Source organism: Protopterus annectens, chromosome 8.part0 (assembly GCF_019279795.1).
Source record: "Protopterus annectens isolate FY-2018-M chromosome 8.part0, PAN1.0, whole genome shotgun sequence".
In the NCBI taxonomy this organism is placed as follows: Eukaryota; Metazoa; Chordata; order Ceratodontiformes; family Protopteridae; genus Protopterus; species Protopterus annectens.
The window spans coordinates 532802974-532828335 of NC_056741.1; the positions used below are offsets into that span (position 1 = coordinate 532802974).

Consider the following 25362-nt stretch of genomic DNA (forward strand, 5'->3'; position numbering starts at 1 on the left):
GTAATTTCGCTTTAACATGATCTGGCAAGGATTGCTCCTTAAGCCAAGCATGCCTTCTATGTACAGACCCAGTCACAGCAGCCCTGCAAGAAGCATCTAGTGAATCAAAACCCATTGCAAAGTATGCTTTCCAACTTGTTCAGCTGAGTGCAGTAAATCCTTATTTTCAGCACAATCAGGAATCAACATAATTTTCTGTTTAAGCAATCCAATAACATGCTGCTGATAATTTAACATATGAAACTGACAGTTTATGGCCCTAATGGCCAAAGTTGCATCTCTATCAGATGGGGTAGGATTTTTGGCAGTAGTAGCCTTGATGCCCTTGGGTCCCTGTGAAATGGTCTCAGGATCCACAGTAGGATTTTTGAAAAGGAACTTGTGAGAGTCAGGAACCCTGTAATATCTATCAGGTTTTCTGGGAGCAGGAGGTAAAGAATTAGGGGCCAAGCTAGATTCCAAAAAAGGCATCATCAACAATGTCTAGTACAGGAGGTATGGCTAAAGGCCTGTGCTGGGGCAGGAGTAAGAAATCCCTAAGCCTCTTTTTAGAATCAGAGAAATCCTGACTTTCCACAAAAATGCTCCCTGAGACTATGCAAGGTTTCACCAAAAGAGAAATCCTCTGGGAGGGAAGCAGAGGGAATAGAGTCCTCAGCATCAAAATCCTCATAAGTAGATAAGGGTAAATCCTGGTCATCAGAGGAAACAGAAAATTTAGAATCCTGGTCAGAAGTATCATAAGCAAACTCAGTCCTAGGTCTTTTAGAGGGGGAAGGATGGCTTCCCCTGATTAAAGTAATAAGGTCTTCAGCCATTCTTATCATTTGTTTTTTAGGCATAGAGGCCTGACCATGCGGTCTGGGCGTCAGTTTTCTAGGCATGGTTCGAGTTTTAGGCCTTGAAGAAGATGGCATCGGTTTAATACGCAATTCAGTAGGCCTGAATACATCCTCAGAAGCCGGTACCTGCACAGCGGCTCCGGACCCATCCAAGATAGAGACATCCGCAGGTTCCACAGTTGAAGTATCTCGCAGCATGCCGGACTCCGAATGGATCTCAGTAGAGGCCTGCGAATCTGAAGTAGTGGGTATCAGGGGCTGCGAAAGCACCTCACTGAGTACCAGCGAACTGGCGACTGGCTTAGGAGAAGCGTTGTTGGCAGTTGTGGACCTAGGCAGCCTGTCTCTGTCCTTATCTTTGCGTTTCTTCAGAATGTCGGTAGTTGAATGGCTTACCGAAGACATATCAGGATAACTGAACTGAGCACCAAAATATTTAGCAGCAAAAATATACAGACAATGGATAGTTCGTGGTTTAAATAAGGCATAAAACAGACAGCGAGGTACGTCGTGGTCAGGGCCTTGGCAAGGAATACAGTACGAATGAAAATCTTTATGAGATAGTTGCTTTCCACAAGTAATGCAATTATTTACTTTTACTGACATTGGTTTTGGAGCAAGAAAAAGTTTTCCCAATGAGGTACTTAGCTTTTAGTTGAAGACTTTGGTTCTGAAACTCTAAAACGAAAATTACAGGAGTCGATTTCGGGAGTCGGCCGACCGACACTTGCGAACTGCTTCTGCTTCGGGCACCACACAGCAAGAAAGACTGCTGTATGGAAGAAGGGACAGCAACCGATGCAGGAGCCAAGACTTTGTTAATTAGGCCGACTGAGGGCTACTGCAAGCAGAAAACCCAAATGTGATGACTGCAACAGTGAAACACGAAGAACATCTACTTGTAGAAGCTAATATCTTTTCTGGACTTCAGAAATTTGGGAAGTATCCCATTTAAAGTGTTCTCCCACTTTCAGGAGAGTTTCACCAAAGGATATCTTTTCCAGAGGGAAGACTGCAATGACTGGCTCCTCTTCAGGGGGAAACATATTCCTTGGGGGGTAAGGAATTTGCGTGGAATAATCCACAGATTCCTCTTCATCAGAGGAAAACTCAGCATATGAGTCATTGCCCCTAATCCTTTCTTGAAAAGGTTGGGAAGTAGGTGTAGGAGCAGGCTGAGAGGAAGGCGGCTTGAGTGCCATGAAGGCCTAAAACAAGCTTTGAGAAAAGGCCTACCAATCTGTACAGGCCTTTTTGGTAGGGGAAAAATGCTTAGTCTTTTGTTTTTTTTTCTTTGCAGGAGAAACTATCCTGTGCAATGCAGGACTGGACAAAGGCCTACATTCAAATGTATCTGACTGTATCTCTTCTCTTACTTGGTTGTGAGGTACGCACCAGGATCCTCCATGACATCTTCAGACATCTGTTTGACCTCCACAGATGTGCTTGCGGCTGAAGACTAAGCGGCCTCAGGACTGGGCTCGGCCTGTGAATCTTGTGCCTAAGCTCTGGGTCGACAAGCACATTGAGAGAAATGTCTGACGTTGGAGGTGCAGCGGAAACTGCAGGCTGATTTTTTCTTGGCCTTGTGCTTCATTGGCTTGGCGTCGGACCCTGAAATACCCTCCATATATGCTTAGCTAGCAACTTAAGCCGTTGGTTCTCTAAATATATAGTATGAGAGGAAAATACATAGCAAGAGAGGAAAGCCTGCTTCTAAGGGTCTTTGTAATGAAGGACTGGCAAATGCTACAGGACGTGGTCGTGGTTAGGGCTTAAACAAAAGCGAAACTGAGAATGGCTTTCCTTATGTGGAATTTGTCTTCCACACTTGCACTTCTCGGGTGACATAACCTAAACAATAGTATGAGAAAAGACTCCCCAATGAGGCATGTATTTGGCAAAAAGCTGAAGTCGCAAATGCTGAAATGATCAGGTCATTGGTTGGAATGGTGTTCTGACTGGGGGCAGAAAAGTTCTGAGGATGGTACATGCGTGCATCACTTTTATGGCCTACATCTGACAGCAGCCTACTTGAAATGTCCCATGTACCCTACAGTAGTATAAGACTTTTGTATATTGGACAATGCCTGGTTGTCTTCAGGCAGGAGATCCCTCAGGTTAAGAATACTACAGAAGGACATCAAAAACCAGAGTAGGTTTTTTAGATGTAGCAGAGACCCGAAGGAAGGAGGTTTCAAAGACATAATAGCTTTGAACAACCTCCGTGAGAAGTCTAACCACTCCTTTTATTGAGTTGTTGCGGGAGAGACCAGAAACCTAGTCTTCTGTTTTTTTCTTTTTAGGTATGATGTCCATCTGGATGAGAAACAGAGGTTTGGAACCCTGTCTGACTTCTATTAGAGAACCTGGGATCTCTTCCCTAACTAAAATTTGAGGGACTCTGTGTGGTCTTTTGGAGATGATGAGATGTGGTTCCTTGTATGTATCGACAGTCTGCAAGGTCTCAGATGCCATACTGGCCCCTGACAGGGTCTCAGTAGCAGACAACTGAGAAGTAGCCTGACATGCCACGGGTCCTGCAACCTCAGTAGGTACTCTGGAGTCAGAAACTCTGGACTGTGGATCCATCTGAGGCCTCTTTTAGTTTTTTCTTTTACAGCAGAGGGATGTCCGAGGATGCAAAGTCAACCATCTTGGACTGGGCCAAGTATTTAAGACGCTGGGTCTTGAGAAAGGTGTCAAAAGTAGAAAGCCTTGACTTAAGGGTTTTTGAAATGAATCACTGACAGACTGAGCAGGATGTGTAATTGTGTTCCGGGTCCAAGCAAAAAACACACTTGGTATGCATGTCCTTGTATGGAATCTGCCTATTACACTCACATTTACCCTTCCTAGCTGACATCTACAACTTTCAACAAAACATCCTAAGACAGAAAGGAAGGTTCCCTAATGGGGCACTTATCTGGATAAATGATCAAAGCAAAGGTAAGAATGACCACACAGTGAACAGTCCAAAATATGTATAACCTGCTCTTGGGCTAACAGCGAGATAGCCTGATAATCCATGCTTTTATGTCTGTCTATATACCCCAACGCATATGACTTGAGGTCATGTGCCTGATGTACAACCTAAGGAAGATAAAGAAGTGTTCTACAGAGACTTTGTTCTTTTGCTATCTTGGCTGCATCCTTAGAAGTTGCAGCTTCAGTTTTAAACATTCTACTGCTTTCCTTGATCCACCCTGCTCCCTTTCTTGTTACATTAGTAAGAGTAACCATGTTATCTGGTGTGCTATGCAGTTCTTTAGATTTAGTATATGGCAAGTTTCCGATTTATGAATCTCAGCTACCATGATCCTGTTGTCTGCCTCCAAAGAAGCCACAGTCCTCTTTACCAGCAATCTGGTTGCAAATATTTGAATTTGAGGGCTTCACATCAGTAACAATGACCCTGACAATAAAAAATATATGCATTCACTGCAACATACAGCGGGGCACACAGTTTGAATAATTTAAAATTGAACACAATTATTACTTTATCATATTCACCTAGTAGGATCTGAAATCTAGCAGTGTTCACAGGTCAGCAATCATCTTAGCTCTGCCATGGCAAATGTAAAGACCATTAACATATTAGCTAAGTGCAAAACCAGAAATTCCCCAATCATCTGTTTACATGTTACAACAAACAGCATGTGCTGGCTATGATCACAAATAATGTTAAATGCACAGTCTTCTTACATAAATGCATTTCTGCTTAATTATGTAAAGCAGTAGACAATTTTGTGAATAAATGAAGTACAGCGAATGAAGAAAAAAGACACAAACAGTTTGCTTTTCAGTCACACATGTAGTGTAGGAACTAGGTTGATCTCTTGCTAAAACAGACAAATGCATACATTTAAATATCCTTCAGTAACCAAAAAGAAAAGGCAAATTTCCAGTTTGTTTGCAACAGCAATACTGCACTGTATTTTTTAAAATAAAACTTGCATCCTTTGGAGAGAAAAAAGTGGGGATTACATGGAAGTACTTGATTAGGCTAATAGTAACCAGACTGAAGTAATTCACTGTACAGAATCACTACCAATAATTAGAATGAAATATTTTCTTTACAATTTAAAGGAAACTGAGATATAGCAAATTTCCCTTAATCAGGGGTGCAAGTACACAGCAGCATTTGCATTAAACTGAACAAATGTACCTACAAAGGATCTATGAAGGTATTGACCAAGGTACCTTATGAATTAGAAAACTATTCAAATGCTAAATGACACAATAATTGAAAGGACTACAGAATACTGGAAGAAACTGGAATGAGACAGAAATGAATGTCTTTATCTTTTAATTACCCAGAACTGTGTTGAAAAGGTGCCAGTCTGTCCTTTATGTGACAAATCTTATTGTATCTTTCAGAATAAAAATCACTGTAGTTCAGTTAAAAATGTTATATTATGTACAGTGGAGGTAGATGCCAACAATATTCGAATGAAATCTTACTGTTTCCAAAAACAGTGCTAATAAACTGAAAAGAACTGAATTATAATGTCTGTACTTCTGCACTCACTATACAGTCCATAAATTCTGTACTCAGAATGTCAAATCTTACTGTCTTCAATAACAGCAATGATAAACTGAAACATACTGAACTGTAATGTCCGTAGCTTCTGGACTCATTATACAGTCCATAAATTCTGTACTCAGTGTCAAGTTTTGCTGTCTCCAGTAATAGTGCTGATAAGCTGAAATAGCTTGAATTATAATGTCCAAAGCTTCAGCACTCGTTATACTCAGGATTGTTTCTTTTATCCTGAATAATATAATTAATATTCTGGAATGCTGGATATTTGACCTGTCTTCTGCACTCACTCTCAAGTGTCCGTACCAAACTTCTGTGGACTGCACTACGATGATTTACTGCTAATCAGTCCAAATGAACTGACTTTACTGTATTCGAAGTACCTCCTAATAGTACCAAACCTTATAAATTTCTACACACCTCTTTATCCTTGGTTCCCAAGCCTGTTTGTAGTTAATATACTGCATATTCTGTTAGCACATTTTCTTCTCATCAGTATTCTTAACTGAAGGTTACTGAAACATTACTTTCTATTGAATATGAATGTAAAATGCAAAATGAAGATCTATATCTGCTTTAACATAACTGCATTTCTAGACCAATGCAAAGAGAATACTATACCTATGTCTAACAAACTATATTTAAGTGAAACTTAATCTTACAATACTGAACCTTAAAGTTCCAATATAAAAAGGCTGCAATAAATTGAAAAAAATAAAATCAGCAATAGAAGGTGCTAACACACACAAAACAGTTTTAAATTCTAGGTAAAACACTATAAAAGTTCCTGAAGTCCAATTAACACATGAGAGTCCTAGGACTCTTGAAATGAAAGAATTGGCAACTACAAGAATAAGGGTACTCAAGCTCTTCTGCTTCTGGTGACTCCTTGGACAGACTTGACCCTTCTGAGAAATCCAGCGACTACTACCAACATGTAACCTCTAAGGCCGAATTATCTTAAACATATTGATACAGGTACAGACGAAGGTGCTGCTGGTGTAAAGTAATGGTAGTACTTGGAGAGAATTCCACAGTACTTAAGAAATTAATATTTTTCCTTATGAATAGGAGTTAATTTGGAAAGGGGGAAAAAGTTCTCAAGTTTGCAAAGTACAAACTCCATCAAATGACATGTCAAAAAGTGTTGAGTAAACTATCTGCAGCAGACACAAACTTCTCAATAGGTTATGTGACAGAAAACAAAAATGTTCATTGAAACCTGGAAAAAATGAAATACTGGAATTCTGGACTCAAGATACTTTGTGTAAAAGTGCTGTCTTCCTTGTAAAATGCAGTTAAACTAGCAGAGAGAGCTCAGACTGCAAATAACCTCAAAAAAAGTTGCATATATAAGAATAGGCTAGTATTCTATTAGCAGAAAAACAATGCTGCATATTAAAAATTTAGAATTTATGTACCTACCATAACGTTCCATGTTAGTTGTCTTCTCTCGCCTTCTTTCTTGCTGGATGGGACTCGGCACTTGCTAAGCTCGAGAGCTAATTTTACCAGCTCGAGGCAACCCTATATCCCATGATGCAAGGCGGAGATTACTCCAATCTCGTTTGGTAGCTAAAGAAATAGCAGTATTTTCTTCCAACTTAAGAGGAGGAAGAAAATAAGGATACTAAATAACATCATAACCCTCTAGAAAGGATCAACATAATCTAGTGACACTAGGAGTTGAACAGCTAGAAAAAGGTAATAACCTCTTAATAGAAGATGTATAATCTTCCTGGTCTGACCAGGCTAGGGGGATGGAGGGCAGGACGCAAGAAATAAGGCGAGAGAAGACAACTAACATGGAACGTTATTGGTAGGTACATAACTTCTAAATGTTAAGTTGTCAATCTCGCCTTCATTCTTGCTGGATGGGACCGCGTCCCTAGCACCTCTATCCTGGGTGGCTCAATGGAACAGACTCTTGAGAACAGTGGAACCAAAATTTGCTCTGTCTCTGGAGACCAAATCTAATTTGTAATGTGAAACAAAAGTATGAGGAGAGGCCCATGTGGCTGCTGCACAAATAGTGTCTATTGGAAGTCTAGCTTGAAAAGCTGTAGATGTAGCTAGAGCTCTGGTAGAATGGGCTTTTGGGTTAGAAACCAACTCTTTGCCTCTGAGCTAATAAATTTAAGTGATCACAGAAGACAGCCACCTAGATAAAGTTACCTTAGAAACTGGAAGGACTTTCCTGTTCTCTGCATAGGATAGAAATAGTTGATCAGATTTCCTAAAAATTTTTGTCTTATCCAGATAATATCTGAGCTGGCGGTGAACATCGAGATAATGTAACTTTTGTTCAGCTCTATCAGAATAATTTGGGAAAAATACTGGAAGATCAATGGACTGATTTAGGTTAGTCTGTGATGCCACCTTTGATAAGAAAGACGGATTAGTTCTTAGGGATACCCTGTCTTTGTGGAATATTAGATAGGGAGGGCGAACACAGAGAGCATGAAGCTCAGATACTCTCCTGGCAGATGTAATGGCAACTAGAAAAAGTGTCTTCCATGAAAGCAATTTCAAAGAACAGGCAGCTGCAGGTTCGAACGGGGGAAGAATCAAGGATGTTAAAATTAAATTTAGATCCCACTGTGGTGGGGGGTCTCTAATTGGAGGTTTCAATAAAAAGATACCTCGAAGGAATGCCTTGCAAAGTTTATGTGACATAATGTTGTGGTCCAAAAAGCCTATATGAAAATTTGAAATGGCTGCCAGTTGAATTTTCACTGTGGAAGAAGAGGATCCTGAATTAAAAATGTCAGCTAGGAAGTCCAATACCGAATGAATTGGAGCAGTATAGGGGTCTATGTTCCTAGCTTTTGCCCAGAAAGAGAAACGCCATTTACTAGTGTAGATCTTTCTGGTAGAAGATTTTAGGGAAGCTACTATGATATCCCGTACAGGATTAGAAATCATAGGAAGCCTGGCTAAGGATGGAAGTGGAGCAACCAAGCAGTGAGGTTGAGAGAAGGTATAGATTGGTGCAGTTGACCTGACTGGTGGGTCAGAAGATCTGGAACCGGGTCCAGATGCCATGGCTGTACCACGAGGTAATGATGTAGGAATGGAAACCATATCTGTCGAGGCCAATAAGGGGCAATGAGAATCAACTTGGCTCTCAAGGCGGTTGCTTTCTGAATTAGCTGAGGTGTCAGCGGAAAAGGAGGAAAAGCATAAAGAAGTCCCCGGGGCCAATCTTGGGTTAGAGCGTCTCTGGGGGGATGGCCTGGAAGGGGGAAGAGAGAGAAGAAGTCTGGGCATTTGCTGTTTTGAGGTGTAGCGAAAAGGTCGCAGCAAGGAAGGCCCCACTTCTGAAAAATCTCTTCCGTCACTGACTGTTTGAGAGACCACTCGTGAGGCATGAGAATAGCTCTGCTCAATCTGTCCGCTATGATGTTGGATTTCCGGGGATGTGCGTTGCTATCAGAAACTGGTGAGAGGAGATTGCCCATTGCCAAAGTCTGAGAGCCTCTCGACACAGTGGATAGGACTTGGTTCCGCCCTGTTTGTTTATATACCACACTATGGACATATTGTCCGCTGCTACACCAATAGTTCCCAGAGAAGAGTCGGAGGGCTTCTGCAACGCTAAAGCACTACTCTCATCTCCAGACCATTCTGCCCTGATAATGCCCCACCCGATCAGGAGAGCGTCCGATGTAACCCGGGCAACCGGAGGGGAGGAAGAAAAAAAATGCCTTGATGGATGGGATTTGAGGGACCCATCAGTCCCATGTTGCAAGTGTTTGTAAGTTGACTGGGCCATGACCTCGTGGAAGTGAAGGAAGTTGTTGATGAATAGCATCCATTGTAGACAGCCGCATGTAAGCGGGAGGGGGGAAGGAGGAGAATGCGAAGCGCCATAAGACCCAGTACTTTTCATACTTTATCCAGCAAATGGCCTGAATTTTGTTGTTGAATAGAAACACTTGAACACTTTAAATACTCGATCATCTTTTTGGTGTGTCAACCTTGCTGAAAGTTGAGCGGTGTCCAATCTTGCACCTATAAAAGTAGTGGCAGTGAGGAGCCAGTCATCTAGATATGGAAACACCTGGAATCCTTGACGTCTCAAGTGAGCCGTAACCACTGCCATGCATTTGGTGAACACTCTGGGGCTGTAGTGAGTCCAAAGGGCAGGGCTCTGAATTGGAAGTGACTGGTCCCCAGCCGAAAGCGGAGAAATCTTCTGGAGCGTCTGTGAATTTTTATGTGATAGTACGCATCCTGAAGATCCATCGAGCACATCCAATTGTCCTTGCCCAGAAAGGGCAGAATAGACTGAAGCGTGACCATCCGGAATCTTGATTTCTTTACAAACTTGTTGAGTTTGCTCAGATCTAATATTGGTCTCCAGTCCCCTGTCTTTTTCGGAACTAAAAGGAACCTTGAGTAGATTCCGGATCCTATTTGGTCCGCAGGGACTGGCTGGATGGCTCTTTTTACTAGCAGTTTTGATATTTCTAGTACTGCTAATTCCCTTAGACCGGGTGGAACGTCTGGAAGGGTTCCCTTTTGTTGAATTGGGGTTTGAATAAAGGGAATTTTATAACCCTCGGATATAATTGACTGTACCCCATTTGTCTTGAAAAAGGGAAAGCCAGGCTATTGGGTACAGCGATAATTTTCCCCCGACTGCCTCCGAAGGCGGACAATCGGGCAACATCTCAGGGATGCTGGAAGGGTTTGTCAGAAAGAGGCTCTCTGCTACCCTGATTCTGCGGACCACCTCTGCCCCTAGGGCGGCGTCTATGTGTTAACCCCTCTGCCTCTGGGGGTAAACTGACTTCGTGCGTCAGGCATGACTCCTTGAGATTTGCGGAACCACATTTTCCCTCCCTTCTGTCCTTTGGGGTAAGGTCTAGAAGGGGTGGAGAAACGGACTCCTACGGCAGAAAGAGTCTTGCCATCTTGTTAGCATCTAGTCAAAGTGTCTTTCACTTGAGGACCGAACAAGGTCGAGCCATCAAAGGGGGAGCTTGTGAAAGACGCCTTGAAGGGGTCTGCAAAATTACAAAGCCGCATCCAGGACTGACGCCTTAAAGCCACTCCTGTGCCTGCGGCCCTACTCGCTCCATCGGCTGCATAAGAAATGAGCCGCATGGAGGAGTTAGCAATGGAGTTAAGGATTCCTAGCTGTGAGCTAATCTTATCCTGAGACCCAGCAGCTGACGGATCCTGTAAAACTTCTCCCAACTCTTTAAGAACATCTCTTTGAAGGCGGGTGAAGTGGCATAAGTAGTTCAGCGATCTCAAGGCAAAAGTCGCTGAAGAAAAAATCCGCTTACCATACCTGTCCATAGTCCTAGAATCCTTATTAGGAGGATGGACAGGTACTGAAGGATCAGTTAATTCCTTCTTGGTGGCAGCAGCCACCACCATGGCATCAACTGGGACACCCTTTGTTAAATATTGTCTATCTTGTGGGGCAGTAATAAACTTTGAAGGTCTCCTGGGGATAGGTTCCACCGAATCTGGAGCCATCCACACCTTCCGAGCCACTACCTCCATGAGAGGGTCAAAAGGCGGAGACACCCAGGAGGTGGAGGGTCGAGATCCGAATGCCTCCAGGTATACTGACTCGTCCTCAGAGGGATTAAGGGAGGGCCAGTTCCCCCTCTGTTTAAGGATTTCAAGGATGTCTGAAAATGATACATCCTCAGAGGAGGACCTTGGGGAACCCTCCGACTCATCCAAGTCAGTATCTGATGTAGTAGACTCAGGGGAGTCTAAATGTTTCCTCTTACATGTCCTCTTACGCGGGGGTTCTCCTGACGGATCAGGAGAAGCCTCGGAAGAGGAAGATATTCCCAATGGGGAAACCTGAGGCGTTGGATCTCTGGGTCCGGGAGCAAGAGAGTGGGAAGAGACGTCAGCAGGCACTGTAGTGGGAGGAGCTGATGGAACTGTCCGTTGACTAAGCCCAGGGGCTAGTACACTCCTCATCACCTCGAAGGCTCCCCCGTCAGAGAGACCAGAAAGTTCCCGCTCCGAAGAGATAGGAACCCCAGGCCTCACAGAGAGGGAAGGCTCCGAGGCAGATGTCGGGGCCGAGCTCACCAACGCCGAAGCTCCGAGAGGGAGAACGGGGTCGGACAAGGGTCCGATGCCACTCGCCCCCTCGGAGCCGACGAGAGAGACCAGACGCCCGGATCCCTCCAATGAAGGTCTCAAGGAGGAAATCGGAGCCGAGGACGACAGAGCCAAAAGGGGTGGTATCGGCTCCGAAGTCACAACGGTACTGGTTCCAAGGAGCTCCGCCTCCGAGCTCTATAAGAGAGTCGAAGGAGGAATGTTCGGTGGATGTGATATAGCTACCGTCTGTTGAGATGGGCTATGGAGTATTTGGGCCAATGCCTGAGACTTTAATAGTCTACTCACCACTCTCTCAAGGTCGTGATCAGATAGCCTGGATGACCGAGAAGATCGGCTCCGATGGCTCCACTCCGAGAGCAAGGGTGATCTCGGAGCCGAATGTATAGATTCCACTGAAGGGGATCGAGATCTCTTTTTTGAGATCAATGGAGCCATCGGAGCCGAAGATACATCGGCTCCAGCCGGAGCCGACACTGAGTGTCTGGATTTGACAGTATCGGTGCCGGATGGAGCCGATACTGAGACTGGTATGGAAAGATTGGCTCCGGCCGGAGCCGATCACGAGCCTGATGAGGAAGAACCTGAAGCCGACGGCATGGAAGCCTGAGCCGAAGGCTTAACAGGTTTCGAGGGCTTCCCCGGCGCCGTCTTAGTCGGGGAGCTCTCGGGCTTTAATAAGCCCCTTAATATGAGCTTATTTTTTCGTTCCTGCAGGACTCTTGGGCTGAAAGCATGACAGATAGCACAAGAGTCCTGCAGGTGCGAAGGTCCCAGGCAATAAACACAAGAAGTGTGACCGTCTGCCAGAGACATCTTCTGACAGCACGAGTCACACTTCTTGAAGCCTGAGACCTTAGTGTCCTTCGACATAACTGTGTCGATGAAACACCAGTAACACACACACACAAAAACACTCAGTCCAACAAATTAAATTAAATTAAACAGGGATAACACACAGTCACACAAACAATCCCTGACAGGAAAAAATTTAGGGAGGGGAAGGCCTAAGGCCTAACTAGGGACAAGGGAATATTTACTCAAAAAGAAGGGAACACTGACGGGAATAGGGCTAAAGTAAGTCGATAATTAACCAAAATACAATATATATATATATATATATATATATATATATATATATATATATATATATATATATAAAGTTAAAGGGGGGTAGACGAAAAGTCTCTAAAAAGTTCACTTACCTAGAGCTGGTAAAAGAAGGCACCTCGTTAGCGAAGTGGCAAATGAGATCTGAGTAATCTCTGCCTTGCATCATGGGATATAGGGTTGCCTCGAGCTGGTAAAATTAGCTCTCGAGCTTAGCAAGTGCCGAGTCGGAGCCGAGGATCGGCTCCGAACCCATCCAGCAAGAATGAAGGCGAGATTGACAACTTAACATCAAACCTTATGTATACATGCAGATAATAATCATCACATGCCATATGCAGTCAAAGTAAATACAGAAATACAACAAGCTGCAAAAAGAATTTAACCATATCCGACACACTGCTTATAAATGAAAGGTCAATGTGCACCAATCAGGCACCTATAGAATGCTGGTATCAAGACAATGGTTTTTCAAAGGGAAAGAGAACGCCTATTTAAAAGATGGCAAGGATAAAGCAAGGCAAGTGGGAAGTAACCCAAACGTAATGATTGTCTGTCAACAGTGACCATCTTTGAAAACGATACATCTATCAAATAAAATGGAGGTTAGCCTATTTTTAATATAGAAAAGTTTTTATGGAATTTATGATAAAGATCTAAATGGCTGCCTTTAAAAGTTAGTAGAAAACACACATTTGCAGAATGTGGATAGTTTGTTAAGATTTGAGCGAGTATACTATACTTGTCTTAACTGATCTATTTGAGACGTGGCACTTAGATTTGTTTTGTTGAGAATGAGACTTGGAATGACTATAAATTCACTCGTATATAGCCATTTGTTTGAGATGCATCTTTGAAAATATAATAATTGGACGAGGGATGGAATGATATCCATTCTTTGCCGTAATATGTCTTAGTATTTTATAAGGATTAATATACACAAAAGGCTTAGCGTTAGTTATTCATGTGTTTGTATGTGTAAACGTGACTATCTTAGATAATTTTGAATGAGAGCACATAGAGTTTAGTGACAACGAACTGTATGCTCAAAACAGCCAAATATATTTATATGCCGCTGTTTTTTAGATCTATATTTTATTTTGAATGTATTTTTAGACTATCTTTTAGCCTCTGCTGAAAATGGACCTGCGTCCAGTCGGACATTCCAGGTCAACAAATGTAAATAAATAAATGTAAACAGTGATCGTGTATGGAATGTTCAGGCTGTCAACTCTGATCGAGTTTCGTGGTTATCATGACAATGTTATTTTAATTGGTTAATTGAAAGTATATAACGGGGGTGGATTTTAATGATTTTAGAGTCTGATGAAGCATGGTGTATCCATGCAAAACCGCTTACTATTTTGGATTGTAATAAAGCGTTTTTACTATTGTATTACTGCCGTGTTTGGTGCCTACACATTTTTTACTTGTACATTTTTGACTATTAAATAAGTTACTTGCATAACATACTCTACACTGCAATATAAAATGTCAGAATTCACTCTCCAAATCTCTTCCCTGCATAATTTTACCCGACAAGTATTAAGGTTTATACCAAAACAATGTTTCAAGAAGTGGTCAAAGTGCTTCCCCTTCAAGGAAAAAACAGAACCCCTACAGACGAGTTTAATGCAATCCTGAACAACCTTCCCTTTTACTTATTATAAAAGCATCCTTCTGCCTATTAAAATAAAAACTGCATTACCTGCATAAATGCAGACAAATGAGCCCTTAGCAATATCATCCAGACAGCGAATTCCCCAGCCTTTGTTCTGTGTTTTGAAGAGCTGCAAGCGTACTTGTAGTCCATGCTGAACAAGACGGTTGATACACATCTGTGGGTTACACTTACATCTCTTGTTACATTCATATACCCTGTGAAAGACAAACACACACACACATTATGTTAGCTATCCACTTTCAAGGGATACTTACAACTCCTTTTATTTATAGATTTTGTTTAACCTGTTTGAGTAGGGGAATGAAAAAGTGACTGCTACAGCAAAAATACATACATACATACATACATACATTAATTAATACAGCTGAGAGTAACAGTGCAAAATATATTACAATGCAAACACAGTTCAAGTCAAGACCCTACATCAAAATTGAACATAAGCAGCTTTATGTAATCAGGCAAACAAAAATTATGAATTTCCATAACAGATTTGTAATAAGGTACATCCTCTCTAACAGAAAAGACTGACAGTGCAAGCATTAAAACCTCTTAGCAAAACAAAGTCCTCACATGATGACACAAACCCTCGCCATTCCCACTGTGCATTAGCTTCTGGTCGGGTCTCCAGATCTCTTGTTACAGCACTCTAAAGGCAGTTTACAAAGGAACAATGGGGGACAGCTGTAAGGCTCCAAAGCATGCACAAAAGTAAGGAAGATTTAGGATTTTTGCTTGAAAGTGTTTGCACAGGTATTTTTACATCAGAAAGCAGACACAAGATTTTTTTCCTCGGGTACACTGCAAATACGGGAGGTGTGATAAGAAAGAGAGGTAACTGGGAACATGGTTTTGGGAGTGTAAAAAATTGGAAAGAGTTTAAAAATTTCCTATAGTGTACTCTGTCAAAAAAGTTGGGGGAGCAAATGGCTATAGCTAAGGAAATTATTGTTTTGAGAGGGAACTCAGGAGGCCTTACTAAGTTTAAAGCTGCAAAAAAGCTATTACTAAAAAATGGAAATCAAAAGGTGTGTATGAGGTACAGAAAAAAAAAACTGTCACCACTAGCCACACAGTGGTGTACACAGTGGCTCTAGATAACGGTCACCAATGATCTGACACCCCAACCCCATGTGCAAAAATAGGAAAGGGAAGCTAAGGAAGGAAGTCAAAATCTAAACTGTAACTGAATTAAAAGGAGAAAAAAGAATTAGATGTGGGACCTTTAGAAAATGGAAGGAACATGTTGCATAGAAATAAATGAAATTTGTAGAAACAATACAAGTAGAAGGAGAAAATCTGAGGTTTAAGTGAAGCCAAGAAATTCAGCAATTTATGTAATGCTGATATGAATAACTGCTAAAAAGAAAATATATAACACATGAATAATATATAACACATGAATATGGAAAACATTACTATGGTTTGTTTTTACTCTATGAATTTGTATGTGTCTATGTCTTAAGTGATTTATTTACTTACTGACATTTGGTAACCAAAGAAGTCTGACTGGGTAATAAATATCCATTTTCAGTGGAAGCCCAGGGGTAAAAGCTGCAGAGGGTTAAATATCAAATAAAACAGTAGTACAGATGTAATTAAAAAGTACATACACGTACAATTTGAAAGTGGGATACATAGGCTACAATAAGGCACATGGAGACACCAGTAATGTAATAATAAAAGAAAAAAACTTTCAATTAAATATGACAATCAGTAAATACAAACATATTAGAAGCATAGTCTGCTATGCTAGGAAATAAAAAAAAAGATGATAAAAGTCTCCCCTATTGATGGGGGACTGGACAAGTGTTGAAAGGGTACAGACAGATAGCATGATGAAAGATTAGTAAGAATGTAAAGTATGTTTTATATAGATCAGACAGAAGTACATGGGCATAACCATGTGTTAGTGATAAATTATTTGAGAGAGGACTTAAATACACTGAGACTTGATTTAGTTTTGAGTGAATTTGGGATAGAGTTCCATACTTTGGCTATGCAGTGGGAATAAAGACTTTGCCCCTTACATTTTGGTTCATAGATTCAAAGCAGGTTTTTGTCTTGTCTTGTTCAGGGGGTGATTTGGGAGATAGTGATGAAGTACTGAAATTTAATAAAGGTGTTTAAAAACAGGAAATGCATAAAACTTGTCAAATATAGGAAAAAGGAGCAAGATTTCCCAACAGGGATAGTTATCTGCACAAGACAAATGAAACTGGTGCAAGCCATACGACCCACAGACCAAAGCTGAAACAGGTTCAATGTTCATTCTGGCAGCAAGAAATTCTGAGAAACTTTGTGCATTTACATCCCCTGTGTACCACTTAGCCTTCCTGTGCTTTGGTCATATGTCAGACATGCAGTGCAAGAGGAAGATGCCTAAGCTTTGGAATCCTGGGTGGAATTATAGATATCCTTGGCAGGATATCCCACTCATTAAAAGTACTGCAACAGTGCTCAAAGGAAGGGTTTCTTCCATGATATTTACCAACACTTACATTAAAATCTCTTCATCCAATTTTTGGCCATTTTTTTCATAAGCAGTGGGGAAACTCATTCCAAAGACATTCAGTTTGTGAACCTGCAAGGTAGGGAATATATCTGTTTCACTCGAGGCAATATTATGTGGGACGATTACGGAAACTGGAGTAACGTGCTTACAGTCAGCAGATAAAATAAAAGGAAAGACCATCAATGTTATGTCAGGTGAGAGAAATTAACAGGTTGGCCATGCTGGCTACAGGGGAACAATGATATACCATGAGGAGTACGTATATCACGCAGATGTATGGTGCGGCATACAAACCTTTGCCACCAACTAGTCCTTCTATAAATGCACTACTACTTTTGATAGCTGAGAATGGACTCTGCTACTACTAATGAAACGTCGGTACACCATGAGAGAACTCAAAAAAAAAAAAAAAAAAAACATTCATTCTAGTATCCCTTAATCCAATTTAGATGGATGTGGGTCGAGAATAGGACAAATTCAATTTGTTTCCTGGTAAAGCAGCACATTTACCATATTTGATTCTTCCCTTTTGACATCAAGCATAGAAAAAGCCATTGTACAAAGTAATTAGGAAACAAACAAACAAACAAAAAAAAAAAGACTGGAAAAATCTGCTCTGTAGAAGTAACTCTAAATTGTTGAACTCTGGTGAAAGATGTACCCTGACAGTTTTTTTTTTCCAGTGATGCTTCACATGGATACTTATCCAACAGTGGCATGGAAAGGGACGTTTGACTGCTTTAATGGGAGAACAAGGAAAATTCTCACTCCTTTGTATACAGTGATACAGAATTATGACACTGTTCCACAGAGCTTTCATAGAAGAAAATGCAATCATGTCAGACAGAATCAACAATGCACTCTAATTATGCTCTATTCTGAGTTTTCAATTGGTTACCCCAATCACAACAACTTCAGGTAATTTTGCATCACAGATGACTATTTCTTGGCTGAAACAATTAACTGTGTGTTAGGGTTAAGAGCAACCCCACAGTAGTACAATCTCAGAGTTGGGTACATATAATTAGCAGGGAGTGTGGGGGACATAAGGGGGGCTGGACGAGCTGCAAAAAAAAAAAAGTTTATTGTTTTCTTTTGTTTCTTCAATCGGCTGCTAATGAACAAGTTGAGCTTGATCAATTGCCATTCAATGGATTTAAGTTTCACTAGTAGTTACAGATCCATATATATATATATATATATATATATATATATGTGTGTGTGTGTGTGTGTGTGTGTGTGTATATATATATATATATATATATATATATATATATATATATAACACATGCACACGTATATATATATATATATATATATATATATACACACACACACACACACACATGTAGGGGCTGGATGGCATGATGGCATGTGGCTGAATCACTTAACACGTAATTAAGAGTCACAACACACAGAAAGCTTAAGAAGCTTTCTAATAGATACCCAGAACTGTATGGAAAAGTATACAGATGTTTATTTACCCAACTGTCAAATAGGTGATTGATGTTACCTATAGACAATCATTGCTAGTGCAGTTTCTGTGATTTCTGTTTATTTTCTAGTACCATAGATGTGGGACACTGGAATTGGTATACATAAGTAAAGTGGTGCAGGTGCGGGCTTCCCCCTTGCAAAAATTAGAAAAAAAAAATCTGTAAGGTATATACATACATGCACACAGCACAGACAGTGTTTATGTTTCTAACAAGGTCAATAAAATACTTTTTTTTTTTTTAGTGAGTGCAGGCGGCATACAGGGATAAAGCCTTGATTATGCCCAGTAGTTCTAAGTTGAATTAGCGGCTCAGGTAATTGACAGCACTGACAGGGAAGGATGGATATGCCCTTCCTGGGAGAAGGGCATTGAGGAGCAAGAAGCCCATAGCTGTAATCCCTCGGAGAAGGGGTGGTGTTGCAGTGGGCCATTCTGGGTGCCTTGATGCTAGTCCTCATTGGCAAGCGTATGGGAGACTGCACTCACAGAGGTAAGCCACTGACAGTCCCCCATGGTACTGCTGATAGCCTGGGGCACTGGTGACAGCTACAATTCCCTGATGTACTCCTGAATGAAGGGTCCTGCCACAACAGATCTATGGACTCCTGAATGCTAGAGAAAAAAAGAGCTGTAATCCAATGACAGAATGTTTGATAGCAGAAAAGAGTCGGGGGGAGAGACACATTGAAAGAAGAATAAAGGAGATTTAAAAATAAGTATAAGGAAAAACATCTACACCCAACTAAATTATGTGAAGGTCAAAAACACAGTGATATGGGATAGTTAGTCTATTAAGAATGTATTCTTGAGCTTTACAGGTTTACAATACTTGAACTTAAGGGATATGATGAACTGGTTGCAAAACCTTTTAATTAACACGGGAGATGTTCATTTTATGACACAAAGTTCAGCTGCTGTCCACATTTTATTTATTTACATAGCATAAGTTTACCGGGAACGTCCAAGATGGAACATGACAATTTTCAGCAGAGGGCTGGAGAGAAATGCTCCAGACATGTCTTTGTAAGGTGGTAGGAAACTGGAACACCCAGAGGAAACCCACACGAATGCAGGGAGGACATGCAGACTCTGCACAGAAAGACCCCAGCCGAGAATAGAACCGGAGAACATCTTGGAGACAACATTAACAGCTGCACCACTGCACTCACATTCATGAGTAACTCTACTTTCCTTATTGACAGTGAATGTTAAAAGGAATTACTATAATCACGAACATGGAAAGACCAGTCATTACTCTGTAACTACATTCTTAATGTAAAAAATACAACATACAAATCAGTTCACTCTAATACACTGCCACTATTTCTTTTAAAAAGCCTCACATATTTTAAAAGTTATTCTGGTACTACAGCATATTAATATTAAATTACTCCAATGCTGAAAATACATTAATGCCAGTTTTTGCTTTTCGCCAGGATCATGGTTAAAAGGGTACTCAGAACAACCCAACTACTATACAAATAAAAAAACAAATTAATGGTGGTAAACCTCAGCAACAACTCACCATACAAAACAATAAAGTGTTGTCTTCATTTTGGAAATCTGAAATGATACCCCCACCTCTTAAAACAGCAAAAATAGCCAACTCTCAAGTCTGCATAGTATTCACAAAAAAACAAGCTAAACAATGTTTCAAAATGGTAACCAATTCATAAAACGAAAACAATTACTAGTATTTGGAAAGTGAGGAAACATGTAAATTTAAGTACTTAACAAATGCTACATTCACCTGGTCTCTGGGCACGGGAAATCAATAGACTGGTCATCTTGGTGCTTATTCTGCCCAACAATGAACTCCTCACAAGCTCGAGTTTCTCTCCTAACAGACAATCCACTGCACTGAAGGGAAATCTCTAGATCAAGTAATGGACTAACAAGCCAACCTTACCATAACATAGAAAGTATGCATATGTAACCTACTAGAATAATCTCAACATTGCTCCCCTATAGGTCCCTCAAGCAATGACAATTTTGGAAAGCGAAAGGTGGGTGGGTTGTTCCAGTGTCCAGAGACCAGATAAATCTAATGTGGTACATAACCATCACATATTTCTGGACCTGTCCAGACACTGTAAACTACAGAACAGATTCCCCAGCAGATGAAGGTGGCTTGAGCTAGAAAGCCTTTTACAACAGTTGCCCCAATGGAGGCTCTTGCTTTGGACAGAGTACTCAGACTTGGCCTGATCTCTGAGTGCACTTTCAATCATATTACTAAAGGACTACCTGCGGAAGTATAACAATGTAGTATAAAGTTGGATAGCCACTTAAATAATGTAGTTTGGGATATTTTTTGGCCTTTATTTTTGAATACTTAGAGAAGATGACTTAAGTAAATGTATAGCATTATTTTATAATGCCATCTCTGGGATAAAACATGGATTAGTCCACAGTGTGATTCTGTCTGGATGACAAACAATGTGCAGATATTGAGAGGGTGCTCAAAAGTTCTTCTGGCCAATGTGATGGTCACAAACAGGGCAGTTTTACAAGACAAAAACTGAGGGGCAAGGAAGTTGCTGGTCCAACAAAACATTCAAATCCCACGTCTAAATGGGTGTAGGGAATGAAAAATAATATACCTTTGAAGCGTAACTCTCAACCTTCCATCTCCAAATTGAGGAACATTACCTCTCGTAAATGTAGAACAAATGGGCAAAATGTAGAACACCTACTAACAGCTTACTAATTACTTCAGCTAGGAAGCTCACAGATCTTTAAAATGTGCTACTTTATACTTATAAAAAGTTTTTTTCATGCATTAATATGATTCAGCACTATTTACTATGGACATCAACTACAAATTTCTTAACACTAAATGAGTTACAGACCATCCTTATAAATAAGGTTATTTCATCCAGGAACAAGAAGGTCATAATATCCCTGTACTCCTCCCTTATCAGACATACTAACGAGAACAATGACCCTTTTGGCATGTACATTGCCAAGCACATGAAGCAGTTGGAGAGACCACAGAGATTCCTGTCCAGGAAAATCCAAGGTCTCAAACACCTATCCTATACAGACATGCTAAAAGCCCTACTCAGTCTTATACAGACTGCTCAGAGGTGACCTGTGTCTGGCATACAAGGCCCCCTCAGACCCAGCCTTGATGGAGTTGCTGCATATCTGTAAGACAAATGCCACTTGAGCAACCCACACACAAGGCATTAACGTGGTTTGTGACATTAATAGAACTTGTTGGTGAGAGAGATTTGTGTCCCAAAGACTTCCCCATCTGTGGAATAGACTCCTCCTCCATGTCAAGCAGAGTACCTCTCTAGCCCGCTTTAAGAGGAACCTGGATGACTGGATATGTATCAGAAAATATACCCCAGGGATCCCAACTGTGTCCCTGCTGGACAGGGCAAACAGGTGCTAACTTTGAGGGAACATGGGCAAAATTCTTGGCTAGGCTTATAAGGACCTCTGGGCCAATAGCCTAGTATTATCCTATGACCCTTTCAGTGTGGAACACTGAGGAACATGAGCTTTTTACGGCCCAAAATGAGAAACATTCCTCGTAATGAAGTGCACTTGACAGGTATGCTTTGAAGAAGGCTTTACACATCTTGTATGATACGAATGAAGACATCTGAAATCCATTATGGAAAGATGAAAAGGCTGCTAGGTAAAACTTTACTGAGGAGTAAGTGACTCCTTTTTTGAACAGCTTTGTTAAAAATTAAGTATACTAGCAAGCTAGGATGATGTAAGATCTACATTTTTAAACACCTTTATTAAATTATCACTTGAGACACAGGCAAACATATACCAGCAAAAAAGAAAACAAATCATATCAACATTTTCCAAATTGCGTACATTATAAACCACATACCTTTTCTTCCTTTATAACTATCAGCAGTCCAACATTGCATAAATTACTGAATTCCTGCCTTCTCTTAAACCTCAGTCCTCCTCCTGAACATTACTCTGCATGTATTGCTTCCATAATTTCCATTTATTTCTAAGAAATTTGGCTCCTTCCCTTTTCTAAGGACCCTCCTTCCAGTTCTTTTATATATTTTATAATATTCAGTACTTGAATTACATTTGGTTTAGACTTCGATTTCCATTGTCTAGTAATTGCTTTTTTTGTAGAAACAGAACTAAACTTAATAAGGCATTAATATGTCCAGACAATTCAGATTCTGTAACATAGCTAAAAAAATAATTTCCTTAGTTACAGCCATTAGCTCAGCCAATATTTCTGACAAGAGTACTCTGTCGAGAGTTTTTAAAATCTGCCAATTCACTGTACTCCCAAAACATATGTTACCACTTACTTATTTCCCCAGTACACCAACAACATTTATTATCTACCTGAGGAAAACTTTTTGAAGTCTCCTTAGAGTATAAAACACCTATGCAAACACTTCCAAGCAAAGACACTAAACTTTCTGGACTTTGTTGCATACTTGGGAGCCATACAAAACTCTTCCCACTGTTCTCTTGTAAATTGCTTTCCAGTATCTTTTCCCAATCTTTTCTAATCTCTTCTGACTGATTCACATACTTATCATGCAATAATTTACATGCCTTACTAATTATCCCATTTTTAACAGCAACCGCTGTTGTGGATTCAACTAAAAACTCCACCGGAGCAGGTCTTTCTCTTATCCCTCTCTCTTAGCCTATACTCTGACATCAATCCTTGGCAGGAAAGGCAATCTTCAGCCTGCAGTCCAAACATCTTCTTGGCCTCCTCCCACTCAAATACCTTTCCCTATCTAGTTATTTGATCCCAATACCTGGTTCCTTTGCCAGTATTCTCCAGTAAATTCCAGCCCCTCTTACTTATTTTCTGTACCCCTACTTCCAGTCATCTATAATGGCAAACTTCCTTTCTCCATTCTTGTGTTGGCTTAGTTCTTAGAATACTTTCTGCCTTTTCCTACTTTGGTTGCTATTATTCTCAATAAGGATCTGCATCCAAAATCCTACACTCTATTTCTTGAACTTCCTCCTGGTTTCATCATCATCCCTTTCCATTTTGAATTATAACCTTCTTTTTGTGTTATCTATATGAGTCTTAACTGTGCAGCATTAAAATACCCCTTCAAATAAGGTAATCCTAAACCACTTTGTTTTATTAGAAGGATCAACTTGCACATTTAATTCTTTCCCTCTTCCCCCATATAAATTCCTTTAATGCTCTATTAATTATTGTCCAAAACTTATCATCTGGGTGATAAAAATATGCCTGCCCCACATATAAAACTAAAGGGAACAAAAACATTTTCAATGCTTGTATCTTAATATCCATAAACAAGCATTTCCAGTTTCTCAGTTTTTGTATTATCTTTTTAGTCTCTTCCACTTATCCTTAGCTGCCATAAAAAAAGCCTTTTTAATCCATATTCCTAAATACTTTATCCTATCATGTCCCCATAAATATTGATATTACTAAATCAATTTGTGCGAGTACATAATTTACAGTTATAGCCTTTTATTGTCATTAATTTTATATACTGAAAATACTTGAAACTGTCACACTAAGATGTTCTTTAAAGGTTTTATCAGGTACACAACAATATTTACAAATAAAGCCAACTTTTATTAATTACCATGCCAATTATATCCTTACATTTCTGAATACCTTATTTTCTTTGCTAACAGCTCCAAATATAAAGCAAATAAAGGGGAAAGAGGATACCCCTGTCTAGTTTGCTCTATTTAAACAACTTATCAGACAGGAACTCTCCTACTTTAATTCTTGCCTCCAATCCTTCATAAGACCTCCCTATTATTATTATTACTGTATCAGGGAATGCAAATGCTTTCATTGCCCTACTCACAAAATCCCAGCTTACTTATTCGAATTCTTTCTTTGCATCAAGACTCACCAACAAGATTAGTATTTTTCGTCATTCTGCTTCCCTCTGGATTACCAATGTCAAATGTTTGTATCCACTTCACAAAAAAATACACTGAGCCATGACTCTCAATTCTGGCAACACCTTTGCATTCTTTCAGCTAATATAGACATAAAAACTTTATAATCAAGGTTTACAATTGAAATATGTCTATATGAAGCATTGTCCGATGGGCCTTTGCAATCTTTATAACACTGCAGCTTTCTTTCAAGATGTTGGTGCTTCCCTTCCTTTTAAAATACTGTTAAAACAACATATTCAGGATATTCAGCACTTTCTTCCCTCCAAACTTCACAGAAACACCACTATTCCTGGAGACTTTCATGACGATTGATTAATCATCACTGTCTTTATCACATGTCCTCCTATCTTAACTGTTAGTTGTTGAGCTGCATTTACCTCTAATAGTAGCATAACAAAGTCTTCAATAAATAGCTCCATTTGCGCTTTTAACTGATTTCCACAATATTCTGCTTAGTATTAGTTTTTATTACATTTCTGAAATATTTCTAAATATTTTTACAGGATCTCTGGTGATTTTTCTTGTTTCTCCTCAAGTTTGACAACAAATGTTTCTGCTTTCTGTTGCCTTAAGTTGTTACGCTAAAAGGGTTTGTGCTCTGGAGTTATCATAAAAAAAAAATAATTCCTCAGCTTTCTAAACTCATGCATATTATCCAGATAATCCCTTATTTTCCCTTTAATACACTACATTTGCCCCACTTCTTGTTCTGTGTGATTCCCTTTATTCTGCAATACTTGAACGTTTGTCAGCCTCTCTAATTCCTATTACATCTATACCATCTCTCTTTCTTTTTTTACTTCTGCCCTATTTTTAAACACAATTTCCATTTTATCCCACTCACGATCTCTTCTGAAGATATTTCTATCGTCCGTAATAACTGTCTAACAATCTTTAGTACACATTCCTTAAAATCATCAAACAGGCAGGTGGAAAAGAGCCAGTGCCTAATTTTTTACTTTATATATATATATATATATATACATAAATATATATACACACACACATATACATATACATATATATATATATATATATATATATATATATACATACATATATACATATAAATATATATATACATTATATATATATATATATATACATAAATATATATAGACACACATATACATATATATAAAATTTTAATAT

The 25362-nt window shown here is 39.9% G+C and overlaps 1 protein-coding gene across 1 annotated transcript in view; it reads right to left on the reverse strand.

Moving 5' to 3' along the window:
• Positions 1–25362, reverse strand: part of SETDB1 (SET domain bifurcated histone lysine methyltransferase 1) — a gene marked incomplete in the record, with an annotated part of 3089600 nt that overhangs the window by 1056217 nt on the left and 2008021 nt on the right. The window contains 1 exon segment of the mRNA XM_044080041.1: positions 14306–14475. Within this exon segment, the coding sequence (XP_043935976.1) occupies positions 14306–14475 (170 nt within the window).